This window comes from Lepidothrix coronata, unplaced genomic scaffold (genome assembly GCF_001604755.1).
Source record: "Lepidothrix coronata isolate B3197 unplaced genomic scaffold, Lepidothrix_coronata-1.0 Scaffold62, whole genome shotgun sequence".
NCBI lineage: Eukaryota > Metazoa > Chordata > Aves > Passeriformes > Pipridae > Lepidothrix > Lepidothrix coronata.
Window position 1 is genome coordinate 2,883,153 of NW_016690242.1, and position 18,058 is coordinate 2,901,210.

At 38.9% G+C, this 18,058-nt stretch overlaps 1 protein-coding gene across 1 annotated transcript in view; it reads left to right on the top strand.

Annotated features, from left to right (window-relative positions):
* Positions 1-18,058, top strand: part of COL1A2 (collagen type I alpha 2 chain) — a 39,024-nt gene that overhangs the window by 12,619 nt on the left and 8,347 nt on the right. Inside the window, exons 16-40 of the mRNA XM_017817645.1 lie at positions 1,791-1,844; positions 3,213-3,311; positions 3,397-3,441; positions 3,550-3,648; positions 4,180-4,233; positions 4,333-4,440; positions 5,283-5,336; positions 5,442-5,540; positions 6,396-6,449; positions 6,836-6,934; positions 7,717-7,770; positions 8,407-8,460; positions 8,581-8,634; positions 8,734-8,787; positions 9,623-9,667; positions 11,853-11,951; positions 12,672-12,779; positions 14,101-14,154; positions 14,756-14,809; positions 15,344-15,397; positions 15,506-15,559; positions 15,656-15,763; positions 16,757-16,810; positions 16,904-16,957; positions 17,874-18,035. Coding sequence (XP_017673134.1) covers positions 1,791-1,844; positions 3,213-3,311; positions 3,397-3,441; positions 3,550-3,648; positions 4,180-4,233; positions 4,333-4,440; positions 5,283-5,336; positions 5,442-5,540; positions 6,396-6,449; positions 6,836-6,934; positions 7,717-7,770; positions 8,407-8,460; positions 8,581-8,634; positions 8,734-8,787; positions 9,623-9,667; positions 11,853-11,951; positions 12,672-12,779; positions 14,101-14,154; positions 14,756-14,809; positions 15,344-15,397; positions 15,506-15,559; positions 15,656-15,763; positions 16,757-16,810; positions 16,904-16,957; positions 17,874-18,035 — 1,827 coding nt within the window. The remainder of the gene's footprint in view (positions 1-1,790; positions 1,845-3,212; positions 3,312-3,396; positions 3,442-3,549; positions 3,649-4,179; positions 4,234-4,332; positions 4,441-5,282; positions 5,337-5,441; positions 5,541-6,395; positions 6,450-6,835; positions 6,935-7,716; positions 7,771-8,406; positions 8,461-8,580; positions 8,635-8,733; positions 8,788-9,622; positions 9,668-11,852; positions 11,952-12,671; positions 12,780-14,100; positions 14,155-14,755; positions 14,810-15,343; positions 15,398-15,505; positions 15,560-15,655; positions 15,764-16,756; positions 16,811-16,903; positions 16,958-17,873; positions 18,036-18,058) is intronic.

Consider the following 18,058-nt stretch of genomic DNA (forward strand, 5'->3'; position numbering starts at 1 on the left):
TCTTTAACACATCTATATCAGTGGAAGCAAATATTCTCTCATTTGCACGGGTGATTTCATGGGAAACTTTCCCAGCAGATTTCACTGAGAAATTTCACCCAATGAACAGAATTCTCATTTCCAGCAGTCTAACAGAATAGTTCTCATCCCAAAACTAAAGAAACTATACTTTTTCACGTATATATACCATGCACATTGCAGATGACTGTAATTATATATAAACTGTAAATAATGCATGCACACCAGAACACACCTTCGCACCTGCAGCATTGTACTATCAGACATTAACCTTTTTCATTTACCCCTGATACCTGCGTTATGTGAGCTAATGTGAAAGGCCAGTGAGATCCAACTGCTCTGACTAGTAAACAATAACCATTCTAATAGGAACTAACACAATGCAAATTTGTCCATTCAAAAGGAGTTAGTGGTACCATAATATACCACTGACTTCAGTAAACCTCATTTATCTCAGCGAAATAAGTATGTGTACAAGGACATAGTTTTGAAACTGTAAAAAAATCAAGAATAGCCTAGAATAGTTTTTTCTTCCTACCTTCAAAATTTGAGTCAGTGATGAACCTGTACTTGATTCTGTTTTGCTAAAGTTGATTTTAATGCTCCTTGTCACCTCTTGTGCTTTAACAGAGCAGAATGTTAGTAGAGCTGTGGATTTCTCTTCAGTTCTCCCAAGTAGAGTATTCAACAAATATCTGTGATTGGGCATTTAAATTGCAGGCAAATAGAGATCTTATAGCTAACACCTGATGTAGTAGAATCAAAATATTTTAGCTGAAGACATTTCACATGAAGTTACTATATGAAAAATATTCTGAAGCTGCTGATTGCAGAGGTGTTACTCAGAATGGGCAGCAGCACAGTATTGCGTTGTGTTTCAGTGTCTATTCCAGGCTGAAGTTATTTTACACATACTTAGGTTATGATGCTGTAAATATTCTGCATAGCACTTATTACCACTAATTTTTTAGAACTAAAACATAAATACATTTTATTCTTCTTGCTACTTGGAATTTAAAATGTAAAAAAGTCACTGCAATGAAAATTCTGTAAATTTATGTTTTCAAACACATCTTAAAGGGTTTTGTTCTTTTTTTCTTTGCTTATGCAAAACCAAAGAATTCAAGGTACCCCATTTATAACACAGTAGGTTATAAAATGTTGGAAGCCGACTCCTTTTTGTCATACCAGCTGACAAATTCCCTTGGATTTTTGAGGCAGTTTTATAATAAGTATTTATAATTGAAAGATCTTAGCTCAACAAAAATGTAGATATCAGTTCCCAATAGCAATGAGTGAGTTGGATATTTTATTAATAATTGAAGAAAAACTATCCTTTGTATTTGCATGCACTGAAAAATAAAGGCTATGAATACATGCTATGAATATATGTCTGGGTACATTAGGAATTTTGTCCCAATGTAGTTAGAAATCTCACAGCCATAAGCAGATATAGTAGAATCAGCCACCTTGCCTTGCAGATGCCTGCCTCTGCCCATCCTCTGTTCCTTCTCAGGTGTTTAGCCTCAAGGCAAGGTTTTACCAGTTCTTGCTAAATTTGCACTGCAAATGCTTTTTAAGCATTGACCTTGCTCTTAACTGTTTGTAGTAAACCAAATCTGTCAGTTTGGAGTTGCAAAAGGCAACTGGTATTCTGAGATGGTAACATGAGGAATAAGTAAATGTGCATTTTTTTAATCTGTTTAAAGCAAGAAAGATGTTTCTGTCGTCACAGAATACCTTTACACAACTGCTTCCCTTTCATTTTCTAGGGCCCTATTGGTGCTGCTGGTCCTCCAGGCTTCCCAGGTGCTCCTGGTGCTAAGGTATGAACATCTGCTTCTCCTGGTACATTTGATAGTGAAGATGAAATGTACTATAAAGAGTTGCTAGGCAGCAAAAAAAAACCCACTCTCAATGAAATAGGAATCCTTTCTTATCAGTTACAGATCAGGATGAGGATGAATTCCTAGAGTATTTGGAGAGCATCAGATATGAATGCTAATTTAAAACACAGCATTTACTTCACAGCTGAAGATGGATGCTGGGCAGATTTAGGAAGACACGTAACCTTTTTACTGCTTCCTGTGTGATGCAGTTGAATATACCTTCGAAGGGTGAGATGGATCATGCTAAATAAGCAAAGCAGCAGATAAAATCACTTTACAGAAGTAGTGGAGGACCAAGAAGCTACGTTTGAGTATTGAGCTCTTTCCAACTAAGTCCTTGAAATTACAATGCAGAAATTGCATTTAAACTTTTCAGGTTCAGGACACTACCATTTTGCTCTTGCAGACTATAACTTAAATGATTCACTTATTGCTCAGATCTTAGCATTTTTACCTGGGTAAGAGTCTCAATATCTTGAGTGCCCAAGGAAGCCAAGAGTATCACATATACTACATTTACTAATTTTGCTGACCTTTTGCCACAAAATCCATGTCACAGACAAAACTTATCTTAATCCATCCTTAGAAGAAAATAAAGTATTGTTTGCTGGACCCTTTAATATTAACTGCAGAGAAGATGAGGAAAAAATTGAGATCCCATTTTGGTTATTCTTATCAAAATGCAAGTCTTTGAAAACCATGAAGTCTTCTCTGATGCAGATGTTAGTGTGGTTACAGCATGTAATTTCAAGAGAAGACTGTCTACATGTCCAGGGTGAATGCTGGCTGCTTAGAGAATTGTTGGAGAGAAATTGTCATATTATTCAGTTTTTTGTAGTGGAATACAAGCTTCTGAAAATAAAAACAAGGACCTTTCTTCCTGTGATTTACTCCACTGTGAATACTATCCCACAGCACTCTGATCATGCATCCTTGTGTGTTTTGCATCAGTGTGAATGGCATCTGAAAGTGCAAGACAATGGTTAACTAGGTCTCATACACTGTGGCACCTCAGGCCAATGCTGGAGGCACATGGCTGCAGATAAGACTGGAATTGTAATTCTGATTTTTTTAGATCAACCTTCTGGTTAATCCTAGGTGATAATGTAACTTTTCGGGTCTGCTGAGCATCTGTTGTTTTAGCTATCAGCTTAGATGGAGCCTAACTAGACATTCCAACTTCAGTGCCTTTAAAATCCATTAAAACCTCTCAGTTGCTGATTGTCTTCTTAATGCCAGGCTAATATAGGATTGATTCACTATTGCCATAACACTGATAGAGAGTTCTGTTCTTCTCTCAAACAGGGTGAAATCGGACCTGCTGGCAATGTTGGTCCTACTGGTCCTGCTGGTCCAAGAGGAGAGATTGGACTTCCTGGTTCTAGTGGTCCTGTTGGCCCACCAGTAAGTAACTTGCCAGACTTTATCTATTGTTGGATGGGTGTACTTTTGATTCTGAATGAACCAGCATTTTTATCTTCCTTAACAGGGCAACCCTGGTGCTAATGGTCTTCCAGGAGCTAAAGGTGCAGCTGTAAGTACGACTATACTCATACTTGTTTGCTTTAAAAAACCCCAAATTCAGTTAATCAGCAGAAAAGATAATAGGTTTGTAATACCTTTTTTCCCCTCTGCTCTACAGGGTCTTCCTGGTGTTGCTGGTGCTCCTGGTCTGCCTGGCCCCCGTGGTATTCTTGGTCCTCCTGGCCCTGCTGGTCCTAGTGGTGCTAGAGGACTTGTTGTAAGTGACCTTGTATATTATGTCTTCATTTGAAAACTGGACACAGTGTCCACAGTAGTAAAAGATTCCCTCTGGATACATTTTTGTTATAATGCAGACATTTTTTCTTGCTGCACTGTAATTGAACATTGTAGTTCAGTTCTGTGTCTCACTACTTGCTTCAGATGCCAAGACTCAAGAGGTTCACTTTGCACTCCCTTCAAGTGTAAAGACTGTTATGGTCTGTCCATGCAGATAGTATCAAGAGAGATGTGGCAGCAGTCTCACAGCTAGGCCCTCAGTGGGTATCCTCAGCAGAGAAATCAGCCCTGAATGTGTCATAGTTCAATATATGTAATTTCTAAGCATCTTGAACGTGTTTGTTTTCATGGCTGTTAAGCCAAAAATACAATTGTACTCGTTGACCGTTATTCACAATAGAGGCAGAGATGATCAAAGACTGTTTTGATTCATGAGAAATCTCTCCAGGTAGAAGAGATATTTTTTTGAATGATGCCTAATTCTATGATCGCTTTTTGTTTTGGACTCTAGGGTGAACCAGGCCCTGCCGGTCCCAAGGGAGAAAGTGGTGCCAAGGGTGAGCCTGTAAGTATGGCAGAATGTGAAGGTTTTTTCAATCAAAAGCCTGATTATAACTGCAACACAGCACCTGATTTCTTCTTTTTCTCTATTTGTCTAACACAGGGTGCTGCTGGACCTCCTGGCCCTCCTGGTCCCAGTGGTGAGGAAGGCAAGAGAGGAAGCACTGGTGAACCTGGCTCTGCTGGTCCCCCAGGCCCTGCTGGTCTGAGAGTAGGTTTTCTTTTTGTGTTCCAGAATTAGAAGTAAAAGGAAAGAGGAAATCAATCAAGAGTCACAAAGACAAATTAAATAATTATGAGTAATTAAATTTGCATTAGTGCTTCTACACAAAGATCATTTTCAATTGCAAGCCTTTTGATTAGTTGGGACCAAACCTATTTTTGCTTTGTGTTAATGCATGTTTACAATCTTATCCCTGAAGCAATTAGAGGTTACTTTGATTCATCCATCGTGTAATATTTAGTGAATTATCTTTTAATTACTCTTAAAGGTAGTGATGGAATTTAACTGCTCAAAACAGAGAATTGGCTCACATATCATAGGAGGCAAAAGCTTTCAATTCAATGTCTTCAAGGATGCCTAGTACCCTTTTCACTGGGTGAGAAAACGACCCTATGAACTTCAGGAAGCATGCAGGAAAACAAATCATAGGAAAATAATACGAAAAATGGCAGTGTTTCCTCCAGATATTTTTTTGGCAGGGATAAAGATGTAGTGTTGCACCTTGGGTAGGGAGTTACAGAGAAATCAGTAACTCTCTACAGAGAAGGGAATGTGGAACTGTGTGGGCCAGGTTGTGGGATCCTAGCCGCTGGCTAGAACCACTGTTAGTTACAATGAACACTGAAAATGCTCTGATACAAACAAAAATTTAAAGAAATCTATAGGAAGTGAAGGAGATTTCTTTCACAATATCCATTTACACTGAGGTGTGCGAGCTTAGAGCTGCACCTACCTCAAATTCAGCAGACCTGCTTGGAAGGCTGAAATTTAGCAAGCATCAACAATTTTATTTCTTTCCGTTTCTTGATTTGTTTTGTGTTGACTTGCAGGGTGTGCCTGGATCTCGTGGTCTTCCTGGAGCTGATGGCAGAGCTGGTGTCATGGTAAGACTTTTGTCTGGGCCACTGTTTCTGAACCATCTTCTTTTATATGCAGACATGTGATGCTTTTTCCTACCTCTACCTTATTTTATTTCTTTCTTATGGTAGGGACCTGCTGGTAACCGTGGTGCTAGTGGTCCTGTTGGTGCTAAGGGTCCTCATGGTGATGCTGGCCGTCCTGGTGAGCCTGGTCTTATGGGTCCAAGAGTAAGTTCGAACTCTGTGGTGTAAGTTTGAACTATGTAAAAAGAAAATTACTTACAATTAAGGGATAAAATTATTCAGAAATCCAAATGCAAAAATGTGCTAACCACAATTAGGGCACTTCCACCACTCTGTTGAAAAAAAAAACCCATGAGGAATGATTAAGAAGCATCAAAATATTTATTGAAATTAGTTCCTTTTGTTATGGTAGCATTTGATTGCCTTGTCATGGAACATTGTCACCTTGTACTGGATACTGCATTGACTTCTGAAAGGGGTTTCCACTTGTGAATATTTACAGAATATGGTCATTAAGATCACAACTGTGGTGTGTGTGTCCTCTTTAATGAACTAAAAGAAAAGCAAACCCTACTAAAACGATTAGATGGCTGATCGCAATTATTTCTATTTTATTTTGGAAATTATTTCACTGAAAAAAGCCATTCACTTTTAGTGGTGTTGGCTGCAGTCAGATTATGTCCTTGTCATGGTCTTTAATTCTCTTTACTCTTCCTACCCTACCCCATGAAGTGAAAAGGTTTTCAATGCACATGTGAAACTATTAGGCATCTGCAAACATTGAAACACACTCTCCTCCAAAGCAGAGCCTAAATAAGTTTATCTGAGTGAAACAGGTACTTACCTATGCTGATTTTCAACTGGCAAGGGAACACACCACCAAATTAAACTTCAGTGTGCTTTAGATGTAAACTTGATAAGGCAGACAGTCCTGTTTCCTCAGTGTATATTGATAACTTGGCATCTCTCTGTGTGTATGCATGCATGTAGGAAAAAATGTTGATTAAGTGTTGGGTGAGTTTGTTTCCTTCTAAAAACATGAAACTTTTCCTTTTTCAGGGTCTCCCAGGTCAGCCTGGAAGCCCAGGCCCTGCTGGCAAGGAGGGTCCTGTTGTAAGTACTTTGCTTTCCATTCTGTTCCCTCATTGCATGTGAAACACACACATAAAGTGAGATTTTAAAAAGCAGAGGTCTCAGTGCTGAGCCCTCACACAACTACATAGAACCAGCAAAATTTTACTACCATATTACTCAGAAGAACAGTGTGAAACTTTCCATTCGTTTCTGTGGGTCTCAGATTAGGCCTGTGTCCTGGAAGGGGAAGAAGAAAATCACAGTTCTGTGAAAAGAGAGAAAAATGGAGGAATGCGTGAGCATGCAGTGTATCAACAATGTTTAAAAGTTAAATGGCATTTGCTTCCTATCAGTACACATTTCTCCTAAAGCTGAACTCTAATTAAATTACCTCAGCCATTTAATAGTATGATTTCTCTTTCTAGGGTTTCCCTGGAGCAGATGGTAGGGTTGGGCCAATTGGTCCAGCTGGTAATAGAGGTGAGCCTGGCAACATTGGATTCCCTGGACCAAAAGGTCCCACTGTAAGTACATTACAGAAGTTTTCTATTACTATGAAGGTATTTCCAGACATCTTTAGGTCCCCAGCTCTGACATTAATCAAACACATCTCCCTGTATCTTCCTGTACTGCTTATTGTAGCATCCACTTACATTCAAGATTTTTGTTTTAAATTATTTTTCAGTTATCCAAGATATGATTAAACAGTTGAAAAACAATGTAATTAGCTTAGGAATAATTGGACACTGGAGTGATTAGGATAATACACATCTATTTGATTTCTGCATCTCCATTTTATCATTTCTGTATATACGCTTCAGTAAAAGTTCTGTAAAAGTTGGCCATTAAATCTAAGGTTCAGTTCCAGAGTACTCTTATTTATGGAGCACTATCCAAAGATCACTCAGTTTAGAAGAAAAGTTACCCGTGACTTCAGTGGGCCTCTTAATATATCCCACAGAGGCCACAAATAACAATAATAACCTCCTGGATTTGGGTGCTGCTATACATACACACACATGCCTACATAAGTAGAGTGTATTGCATAGGATACTATGCAGAGAGTCATGAGTTATGATCTCAAAAAATAAGGAAATGGAGTTTTGAAAAGAGAAGACGTTTATTTTTGAGATATTCAAAGTGATCCAAAAAGTCAGATGGAGCTTGTAGGTGTTTTAATTGGGGTTAAAGAATTATTACAATAAATCTTCTGGCAAAGAGAGTTTAAGTGTCTGCTTAGTAGTATAAATTGAATCTAATACAAAGTCTTGGTTAACTTTTATATCTTTTTTTCTTTCAACTTCAGGGTGAACCTGGCAAACCTGGTGAAAGAGGCAATGTTGGTCTTGCTGGCCCACGGGTATGTGGATAAATTGCTTTAGCACCCTCCAGAGAGAAAGAAGTAGATTTTCAAAACCTCTGTAATAAGAAAGCATTGGCCTGTGCAAGCATGAATAGATGATGAAATGGAAAAGCACTTGGGAATACATTCATCTAGCCTCATGTCAGTGGGGGCTGTTACTTAATGGATAAATGAAAACTCCTCTTCTTGGGTATTAATTGGGTAATTAATTTTGCAGTATTATCATCTTATGAAGAGGAAAAAATAGCACTCCCTGTCCTCAATTCTTTGAGGACAGTGTATGGTTTCTCATTTATCCTGTACATTTCCAACTTCTTATTGATAGCTGAAACTTACTAATTCTTCCATGTAGAGGGACCAAAGAATCAGTCTGTTGTGGGAAAAATGCTATCAGCAAGGTTCCTATATTCTGTAATTCCAAAATAAGCTTTCTTAAGAATGAATGTGCTGCAAAAATTGAATCGCCAGAATTTAAAATGGTAAGAATCTTTAGCACACTTTGACAGTGAAGTTTCTGCAGTTAAGTTCAAAATGCACAGGAAGAGACCTTTGTTTTTGGCACATAATAATTTAAATGTATTATTCATAAAAAATCAAACCTTTGATAACAGCTTTCTACTTGAACATATATAGGGTGCTCCTGGTCCAGAGGGAAACAACGGTGCTCAAGGTCCTCCTGGAGTCACTGTAAGTAACAGCTTTTACACAGGTCCAATTTGTGATTGCATTAGTGGGACTTCCCATTTTTAAATCCGTTTTCCTGTATTTCTCCTTCCAAGTTAATCAGTTGTTTTTCATTCCGTCCAGGGGAATCAAGGTGCAAAGGGTGAAACAGGTCCTGCTGGCCCTCCTGGCTTCCAGGTAAGTAACCATGTGCTCTGCTCAATATTATCTATGGTTTCCAAAGCACGAAGTGCTTCTGCCTTAACTTTATGTGCATTCTTGTTTCTTTATACTTAGGGTCTGCCAGGTCCCTCGGGTCCAGCTGGTGAAGCTGGTAAACCAGGCGAAAGGGTGAGTGGCACATACAGCACTCTAAAAGAGGGGGCAGGCATTGCGTAAGTGCTGCATTTGCAATTGCACATGTGGTGAAGCAAGAGCCTGTTGGATCTATTTGCCAAAAAAAAAAGCAGTCTGTGTTATATGCAAAGTTTAATAGTCCCTTTTGTTAAAGCTAGCCACAAATGAAGAAGTTCTGTTGGAACTTGCATCATACTTCTTTTTCTAAGTTTTGGTATGAAACTGAGCCAAGACAGTCCTTTGTGTTTTGGGCCTTAAACAGTAATAAAGTATGCCTCCTCCCCCAGAGGAGGAGACAGTACATGAAAAATATTTTACTTCACATTTCTTTTGAAATCTTTAAGGTTAAGTCTAACCTGCATTACTCCAATTATGTTCTTTTGCAGCTCTGTTGATTTCAGTGAATTTACAGTGATGTACAACTGAGGTATCTTAGGCGTAATTCATTCTGACTGCTGCAAAGTTAGTGTGTGATGAAATCTGCAAATTGTTTATCCTAGGTGTCATAACCACCTTTAACATTTATAGTTACATCTATCTGTGTCCCTGTAAAATAACTTACAATGCATATACCTGAAAAAAAGAGCTTGTAATTTAATAGCTAACTCTTCAGATGAAAAATTATCTCGTGTGTGCCTTGAGATACTGTGCAGCTAGATGAAAAGGGCTTATTTCCATGTATCTAAAAGATGGCTATTTGCCTGAAAATTTTCAATATGCTGTTGCAATTTGAGAAGCATTTCTGTTTACTGCTAAGAAACAAAGTACAATTTGAGCAAACAAGTTTGCTTTAGAAATAAGCTTTACCGGTACATCTACTCTCTTCTAGGGTCTTCATGGTGAATTTGGTGTACCTGGTCCTGCTGGCCCAAGAGTAAGTAACTCATTTGAAATCTGGTACAGACTGTCTTAAGAATGTGTTCAATAATAGTTGTAGCTATACACATTTCCAAGTTCCTCAAGGCAAAAAGCCTTGTTATAGAATAGAGTGTATTGCAGAGCAGATTCCCAGGAACGAAAGAGAATTATCTCTGCTCTTTGCACGTGTCAGGGTATATGATTATATAATACAACAGTTGCCAGTGTTAGTAAACTTCTGGATAAGCAGTATGACTGTTACCCAAATAACGATACCCTGTATTAACCACACAATGAGACTGTGGATGACAAAAGACTAATCCTACAGTGTTACACTGAGGCCTGATGCATATGAGAATTTTCAAGTACAGTGCCTGTGTGCAAACCTTCTTAGCCTGACCACTTCAGTTGTACTATCCCTTGCTTGCCAGCTCCTACCTCCCAGGTAACCTCTTTGTGATAGTGAGCTGAATTCAGAGCCTGGAATAGCGATTGGAAGGTATTGCCTTCCACTTCCCTTTATTCCTGCACTGTCAATAAACATCTTTAAAGAGCTTTGTATGGAGGCCTTCCTGCATGGCAAGAAGATACCATTTATGTAGAGCAATGAGTGATTTGTAAAATGCTCGATTAATTATTTGCTCTCCAAATTCGTCTATGAAGAGATTGATATTTAACCTACTTCTGTTGCTTCCTCCTTTCTTCTGACTTCCAGCCTAAATGTATCCAATGACAAATATTCCCATTCACTCTTATAAGTTATGTTGATCAGTTTAAACAGCACTTTCCCTCCCTATATTTAGTGCCCTGAGACTGAATCTTAAGGCATCAATATCAATAACCATGTCCTCTCTAAACTTCGCTGATCTATCCAAGCCTTTGTCATATTAGTATCAGTTACTTGCCTCTGCTCTAGCTTGCCTTAAGTATCTGAAACCCAGACCGGAGTGTATTTCATTCAGTATTCAAAATTATGTCTTACTGATGCTTTGTACACAAAACTAACACTAACTAAAAATACCTCACTTCTTGTGCCAGATCACGTTTGCCTTTTTCATGTCTGCATCATGTTGTTGGCTACTGGCTATCACTTTTCCCTTTCTGTAATTTTCACCAATGAAAGTTCCATTTATAGCAGAAATTCTCATTTTTAGTGCCTACATAAATGGCCTGATACTTTGCACTCTTGAATTTTATCCCACTTTTTCTGTGACAGCCATCTATCGGGTTATTCTCTTCTTCCTGTGTAATATGCCAACCCTTCTTCCTGTTGACAAAAACTTCCACCTTTGTGATATCTGCATATTTCATAAATATCTATCTTCCTTTTCAGCCCCTCTGTCATTAACAAAATGTATGTAGAAGAAATATTAATCGAGGAACATTTCTAAAATATAATTTAATCTTCCACATCACTGGTGCTTCTAGCAGTGTGCTATGTCTCCTTGAGTCAGTTCTTTGACCACATTATAGTTCTCATGAAAAATCCCAGATTTTGCATAATAACTATGATGCTGTTATGCAAAATTCAACATATTATACATAATACTGTACAAAATCCAGCATAATGAAAAATCTCTATTATACCTTATCAGGCTATTCCCTGATGTCCAGCTTGATCACACTGAGATAATTTGAAATATAGAAATATCAGTTTTACTTGATAGATCTGTTGTGCATTTAAACCCAGTTTCCAGCTACTTCCACATCTTCGGATGACCTCTATTTCAGAATTTATCCTTATACCTGTTATAATGTACAGGTCACATTAATAGGCTTTAGGTGTCACCTTTATTCTCCAATATTCACCAGGCATTTGACACTGTAAAAATAATTGTTTGCCAATTATTATTGCTTTAATTTCACTAGCATCCATTATTTTTCCTAAAACAGAATCTCCATTTGGCAGTAGAATGCAAGACACTATTACCAGAATGAGCACAGTAGCCAAAATCCATGTTCAAAAAGTATTTGTAACCTAATTGTCAGCTGTTACCATGATGCAAGACTTTATTACCTCATTTTGCTGTATTTGTGTCAAAACTGGAGCCAGTTCTTATGACCAGTTTAGTTGGTGGCTGTACAATTTTCACACAGTTCTTAGTGGTTTGTTCAGATTAAAATGCTACTAGCCAGTGCTTTAAAACCTCTCAGCTACAGAGAAATTCAAGGGAAAACTTAAATCAGACTGTCTCCTGTAGGGTGAACGTGGTCCTCCTGGTGAAAGCGGTGCTGTTGGTCCCGCCGGTTCCATTGGAAGCCGTGGTCCTGCTGGCCCACCAGGCCCTGATGGTAACAAGGTATACCTTTCCCAGCTGCCGCTGCCTTGCTGTTGAATTCCTGATGATTGAATTTGGACACAATCCAAAACCTGGTTTCCTGAGGGCATAGGTGATAATTGCTAATAGGTAGTTACCAATACACTATAGCCCCTGGGTCATCTCTTCAAGTGGTAAAGCTCCATTCCAGCTAGTCCATGCTAATATTAAATGGGTAGTACTGTAGATGATGGGAGGGGAACTCAGTTTGAATACAGCTTGTCAGCTGGGTATGCTATTATTCTGTTTTGAGATAGGATCTGAGATTTTGACTGAAATCCATGCTGACTTCTATTTATAGCCACATCTACTTGTACACAGGAAGTTCTTATGTCTAGTAAGCAATATTCTCCCCCGAACATCAGGGCAATAATAAGTGGTTATCTAACAAATTATGTTGGTTTGATGATAACTGAATCTGGGTCTTAATTTTCAGGATTTTCATGGCGAATCTTTCTACAGAAGTTTAGTTGGGAACATGGGGCACCCTAAAACATCAGGAGCCCACAGAATCAGAAAGTGTTCACGTGTAGCATCTTAACTAGCTAAAAAAGTAAAATACGTACAATAGCTTAAGACAAAATGCTACTATTCACACTGTTTGCAACCAAGCAGAATGATGAGCGAAGCACTAATGATGATTTTGTTCCAAATTGTGTGAATGATTTGACCCTGACTTACACGATATGCTGTTGCTACTAGGGTGAGCCTGGCAATGTTGGTGCTGCTGGTGCTCCTGGTCCTGCTGGCCCTGGTGGAATCCCAGGAGAGAGAGGTGTTGCTGGTGTTCCAGGAGGCAAGGGTGAAAAGGTAAGGTGCACAACTGCTTTGTCACTGCGTGCACACGTTTGGGAGATGCCTGAATTTCATTAACTTGAAAAAACCTGAAGGTTACCCCAGTGGAACTTTTATTTAGTGTGAAATTGTATTACTTAGTGAGCAAGTAGAGGTTTTGTTGGTCTAACAGACTGGCAGTCTTTCCTAAGGTTTTATTCTTATCTTTGCTCAGCATTTGGGATTGGCTTAAGTGGCAATTGGTTCTTCACAGGATTGGGTAACAATGAGCTTATCTTTACCAGAGAAATACTAAAGCTGTCTTTGAGTCAGACTTTATAGTAGGAATGGGCCTACCAATCACAAAGGACTAAGTCTCTGGATCAAATCCATGACTGCTCTAGGTGCAGTGACAATATAAGTAAATCAGTTGCAAAAAGTTTTGGATTGTATCAGTTTTCTAAAAATTCAGAAAGTATTTTGCCAATTTAAACTCATATAAAGCTGTAAACTCTGGTTGCAAGTTCTGTTGCTACTTCTGCTTTGCCATATAATTATCTATAAAATTGATTTTTATCTTGCTATGTACCTTTCATTCCATATTCTCTCCTGTTCGTTATTTAAAATCTAAACTGAGATTTTTAGAACTGCATTATTTGACTAAAAATCCCTAAATGAAGTTGTAAGGAAATTTTTAAAAATTCTTTGCAAACTTTTTAAAAAACACTGTATTGACATGCAAATTAATGCAGGAGTCTAGGCTGTATTTAGGGGAAAAAAAGACACAGAACAGAGTGCTGGTCTGATTTCTTGACTCTAGTGGTGGCGTGGATATAACTTTTTGTTATATGAAACATGTGACATTTTACGTGACCACCCATATGACATCATTGTTTGTAACAGCTGTTTTTCTGCTTCAATTAGAAAGTATAACACGAATACCTAGAATAATTTTTACAGATAGCTATTTCTTGACCAAAAGTAAAGGGGTTTTGACAGGGGATTTATATTCATAATTGGTAATATACATCAACTTGGTTTTGAATTTTTAATTCCATCCAAAATTCTTGGGACCTCGGAGAAACTAAATAGCTTTCCCATGAAAGAAGCAGACTTATAATTCTGAAAAGCATGTCAATCCTCTTTGCAAATTTTCACTTTTCAAGTCAGTGCATACTCAGAAATAAGAATGAAATAATAATCAAAGTCCATTCCCAAAAAATACCCTAGTATTATAAGCATCTTGTATGATGTGCAAGTAACATACAGATCCCCAGCAAACAGTTCAAGACTTATTTCATACAAACTACTGTGTTCGTTACCAATATAATGCTTTTCTCCCCTCTGTGTATTCTAGGGTGCCCCAGGTCTGAGAGGTGATATGGGTGCAACAGGAAGAGACGGTGCTCGTGTGAGTATCTTTTGGTTCTACTTGAGTTTGCCTTGCTGCACCTCAGAACTTAAGTGACTGAAAAGGATGTTCAGGACTTAAGTTTCCCCCTTATTGTGTTACTGCTTCTTTCTGCTTATTTTAATACAAATCAATGTGATTTTGTTGACCCTTGTCCAGGGATGTTTGAATTTAGGGGGAGAAAGAGAGAAAAGTGTTTACTTCTCATGCGTCCAAGCAGAGAAATTTCATGAGTAGAGAACCTTGTATTGCATAGCTGTTCACTGTGACATTATCTTCTTTAATTTCATGGGCTCAGCCCAGACAGCTAATTCTAAAGGCAGCCTGCAAAGCTACACAAAAATTATCATTAATTTGAGATGTAAGGTTCCTGTCCTAGAATTAATACTTGGGAAGGAAATAACAATAATAACAATAATAACAATAATAATAATTGGGAAGGAAAATAACAGAATAGATCATGTGTCCTTTTATCTTGAAAACATCTGGAAGAAAGTTACACACCTTTCTCTAGGAGGAAAGAGAAAAATTATTTAAAGTACTTGGTACTTGCTCCTACTCACATTTTGTTAGAAATGGTGTCCTGTCTCTTGACCTGCAGGGTCTCCCTGGTGCTATTGGTGCTCCTGGCCCTGCTGGTGGTGCTGGTGATCGGGTAAGTCTACTCTGAATGAAAAAGTGTCTTGTTTGTTTATGCAGTTTGCCCACGCATGAATATTAAAGATGATTTCCATCTTTCTAATGTGCACAAGTTCAGTACATTTTTCAGACTTGGGAGGCAAGTTTATTGGGACTATTCAGCAAAGTTTGCCATAGGACCCCAAACCTTTTCCTAAAAGGGCGGGGAAGTGATGCACATCTACATGGTACTGTGTTATATGGGGAGAAGATTCTGATTCAGGCTTTGGCTGAATTCTTCCCAGTCAGAGTTAAGCTCCACAACCCTTTTCACAGTGTGAGAAGGGGTTTTGATAAAGTGATGAATAACCACACATTATCTCAGAATGATCCTGTCTGAGAATTGTTAGAAATTATTAATACAGGGTGGGTCAAAAAAAGAAGCATTTTCAGCAACATCTCCTCCAGTGGAGACACAGGTGACTGCACCAGTACCACAAGGTCACCCCTATTCTGGTTACAGCAAGGCCTTTCCCCACAGTGTCATAATGTTTTCTTCTATCTGTTTAAGGGTGAAGGAGGTCCTGCTGGTCCTGCTGGTCCTGCTGGTGCCCGTGGTATCCCTGTAAGTAGCAATTTCTACAACTATTCTTGTGTCAAAGACATGATGTTCAGAAAACTGCCCTTTTAAAGCCCAATCCAACCATTCCTCTCTTCTTTGTTCTCTCTTTAGGGTGAACGCGGTGAGCCTGGTCCCGTAGGTCCAAGTGGATTTGCTGGACCCCCTGTGAGTTCTGTTTGTGCTTTCCTGATATTGATGCCATGCCATTTCTCTCTTTCCTTTGCAAGAGTTCTAGCTCCTTGTCTGTTTTTCTGCCTGTAGGGTGCAGCTGGTCAACCTGGTGCTAAAGGCGAGCGTGGGCCTAAAGGACCTAAGGGTGAAGTTGGACCAACAGGTGCTATTGGCCCAATCGGTGCTTCTGGACCACCAGTAAGTGAACTGTGTCTTGTTAAAATGCACAGTTCTTAACTGTGCCGTGCAAGCAATACACTAATCTGAAGGCCTTGAGTTTTGAAAAAGTAATTAAAAAAAGAAACAAAACTTCAAAACAAATTAGGCTGTGTGGAAAGTCACCATACTGATTTTTCACGCATTATATAAACTTTGTCAGTCTATTTATGTGGGCTCAGATTGTGAGTCTGGAACTGAAACAAGGAGAAAAGAAAACAAACACCTACTTTTCACCTTGCTCTGAAGATCAGCAAAGTCAGTCTATCTTGGACCGTTCAGGGAGAGATTGTGGGTAAGTTCTGAGCTGAGGATGTTGATACCTTTCTCTCAAAGTCAGGATGTGCTGTCACAGACTAGTTTTCAGACTCAGTCATCCAGAAGTGCATGTGGAAATTTGTTCATGCACCCACTTGCACACAGGCTTTTCATGTGCTACCAGCATTATAGCCCAAAGCTATATTCTGCTTCACATGCATGCAGCCCATTATTGGGGAACTGGTTGAATCATGCAGAAAGTCAGACCCAGGTAGTTCAAATACCATAAAGTGTTGCAAGATAACATGACTTGGGGTACTTACTGTATAATTTTAATAGACCAACACCAGGCTCTTGCACTATGTGGATGTATAAGTCACACAGTGCAAAAGGGGGACTTACTGGTTTTGCCCTACTTTCACATTTTGACTTCCAGATTTGTTTAGATGCACATAACATTTGCAAGGAAATTCATTTGAATCATAAATGCCTTATATGCAACTCTCCCTAGGCCTTATGATGCTGATTTTAAATGTCTGTGAGAATTTAATACCCTAGTACCAGGATAGGCAGTGTGGTTTTGGGCCCAGTTATCCTCCTGCTGGAGTAAAAATTACCCTTAGCTATCACGAGAGAGACACTGAGCCCTTATTGTAAATAGGGAACGTTAACTGCCTTTGCTTAATCCATTTCTCTTTTTCAATCCTTCATACCTAGGGTCCTGCTGGTGCTGCTGGTCCTGCTGGCCCTCGTGGTGATGCTGGTCCTCCTGTAAGTCTTCAAACTTTTGGTACTGACATTGTTGCTTTTCATGAAGTTATTGTTGCTTTTAAAATTAATCTTCCTTTTCACTATCATTTTTAGGGCATGACTGGTTTCCCTGGTGCTGCTGGAAGAGTTGGTCCTCCTGGCCCTGCTGTAAGTAACTAATGAAGTTCTAATGGGAGATAAATAAGAAGTTGCTTTGGTTAGGGATAATCCTAAATTTTGTTTCATTGACACAAATTCTAATTGCATTAGATATCTCAGATCCCTATAGGATTGGATAAGAAAAAAAATCTAACTGTTCAGACTCCCAGAGTAGGAGCTATGCATTTATTTCTTGGAGGTTTTTTACAGTCTGCCAAGCATTATTATTCATCTTGAAGTACCCAATCATTTGCAAAATCTGTGTTTATTTGCTTTTGTTCAAATCAATGGCTACACAGTTATACCTGGTGGATTGGAATAAGGACATCATGTCCAATGTGGAAAAGCATGTGAAGGTTATCTTGTATCCACACTTTCTAAACTATCTGCAGTTCCAGCCCCTGTCTTGAGCACGAAAATGTCTCATTATTTTTTAGAATGTGAATCCCTGCTTATTTATTTTTCAGCCAGAAAATCTCATTCCAGATTGACATTTGAAATGTTTCTTTTCAAAGGTGTTTCCAACCTTTACCAAAAAGTAATTCTTTCCCTAGATACCCTAGATATAAATAAATTTTAAATCCCAGTATCTAAAGCAAATAATCCTGTTGAATTGGAAGAGGTTGGGTTTTTTTCTCATAGATTTTATAATTGCAATTAATGTCTCCAGAGAGCGCTAAATCTATATTTTCCCACCAGATTATGCCACTTTCACCTGCCCTGATTTAAAAAACCCCTCAGTTCAATAACCCTACAGCTATCCTCTGCTGACAAATCTATAGAAGTTGCTGCATCAGAGTAGCTGTTAATGTGTTTATTGCAAAGCACATTTTTTTTTAACATGGACTTAAAGCAAAGTTTATCTCTGATATCCCAAGTTAATGGGTCTATATTGTAATGGTGTCATATTCATACTCGATCCTAGGGCATCACAGGTCCCCCTGGTCCTCCTGGCCCAGCTGGCAAAGATGGTCCTAGAGGTCTGCGTGGTGATGTTGGACCAGTTGGCCGCACTGGTGAACAAGGTATTGCTGGCCCGCCTGGCTTTGCTGGTGAGAAAGGTCCATCTGGAGAGGCCGGTGCCGCTGTAAGTTACTGAGTATAACAGCT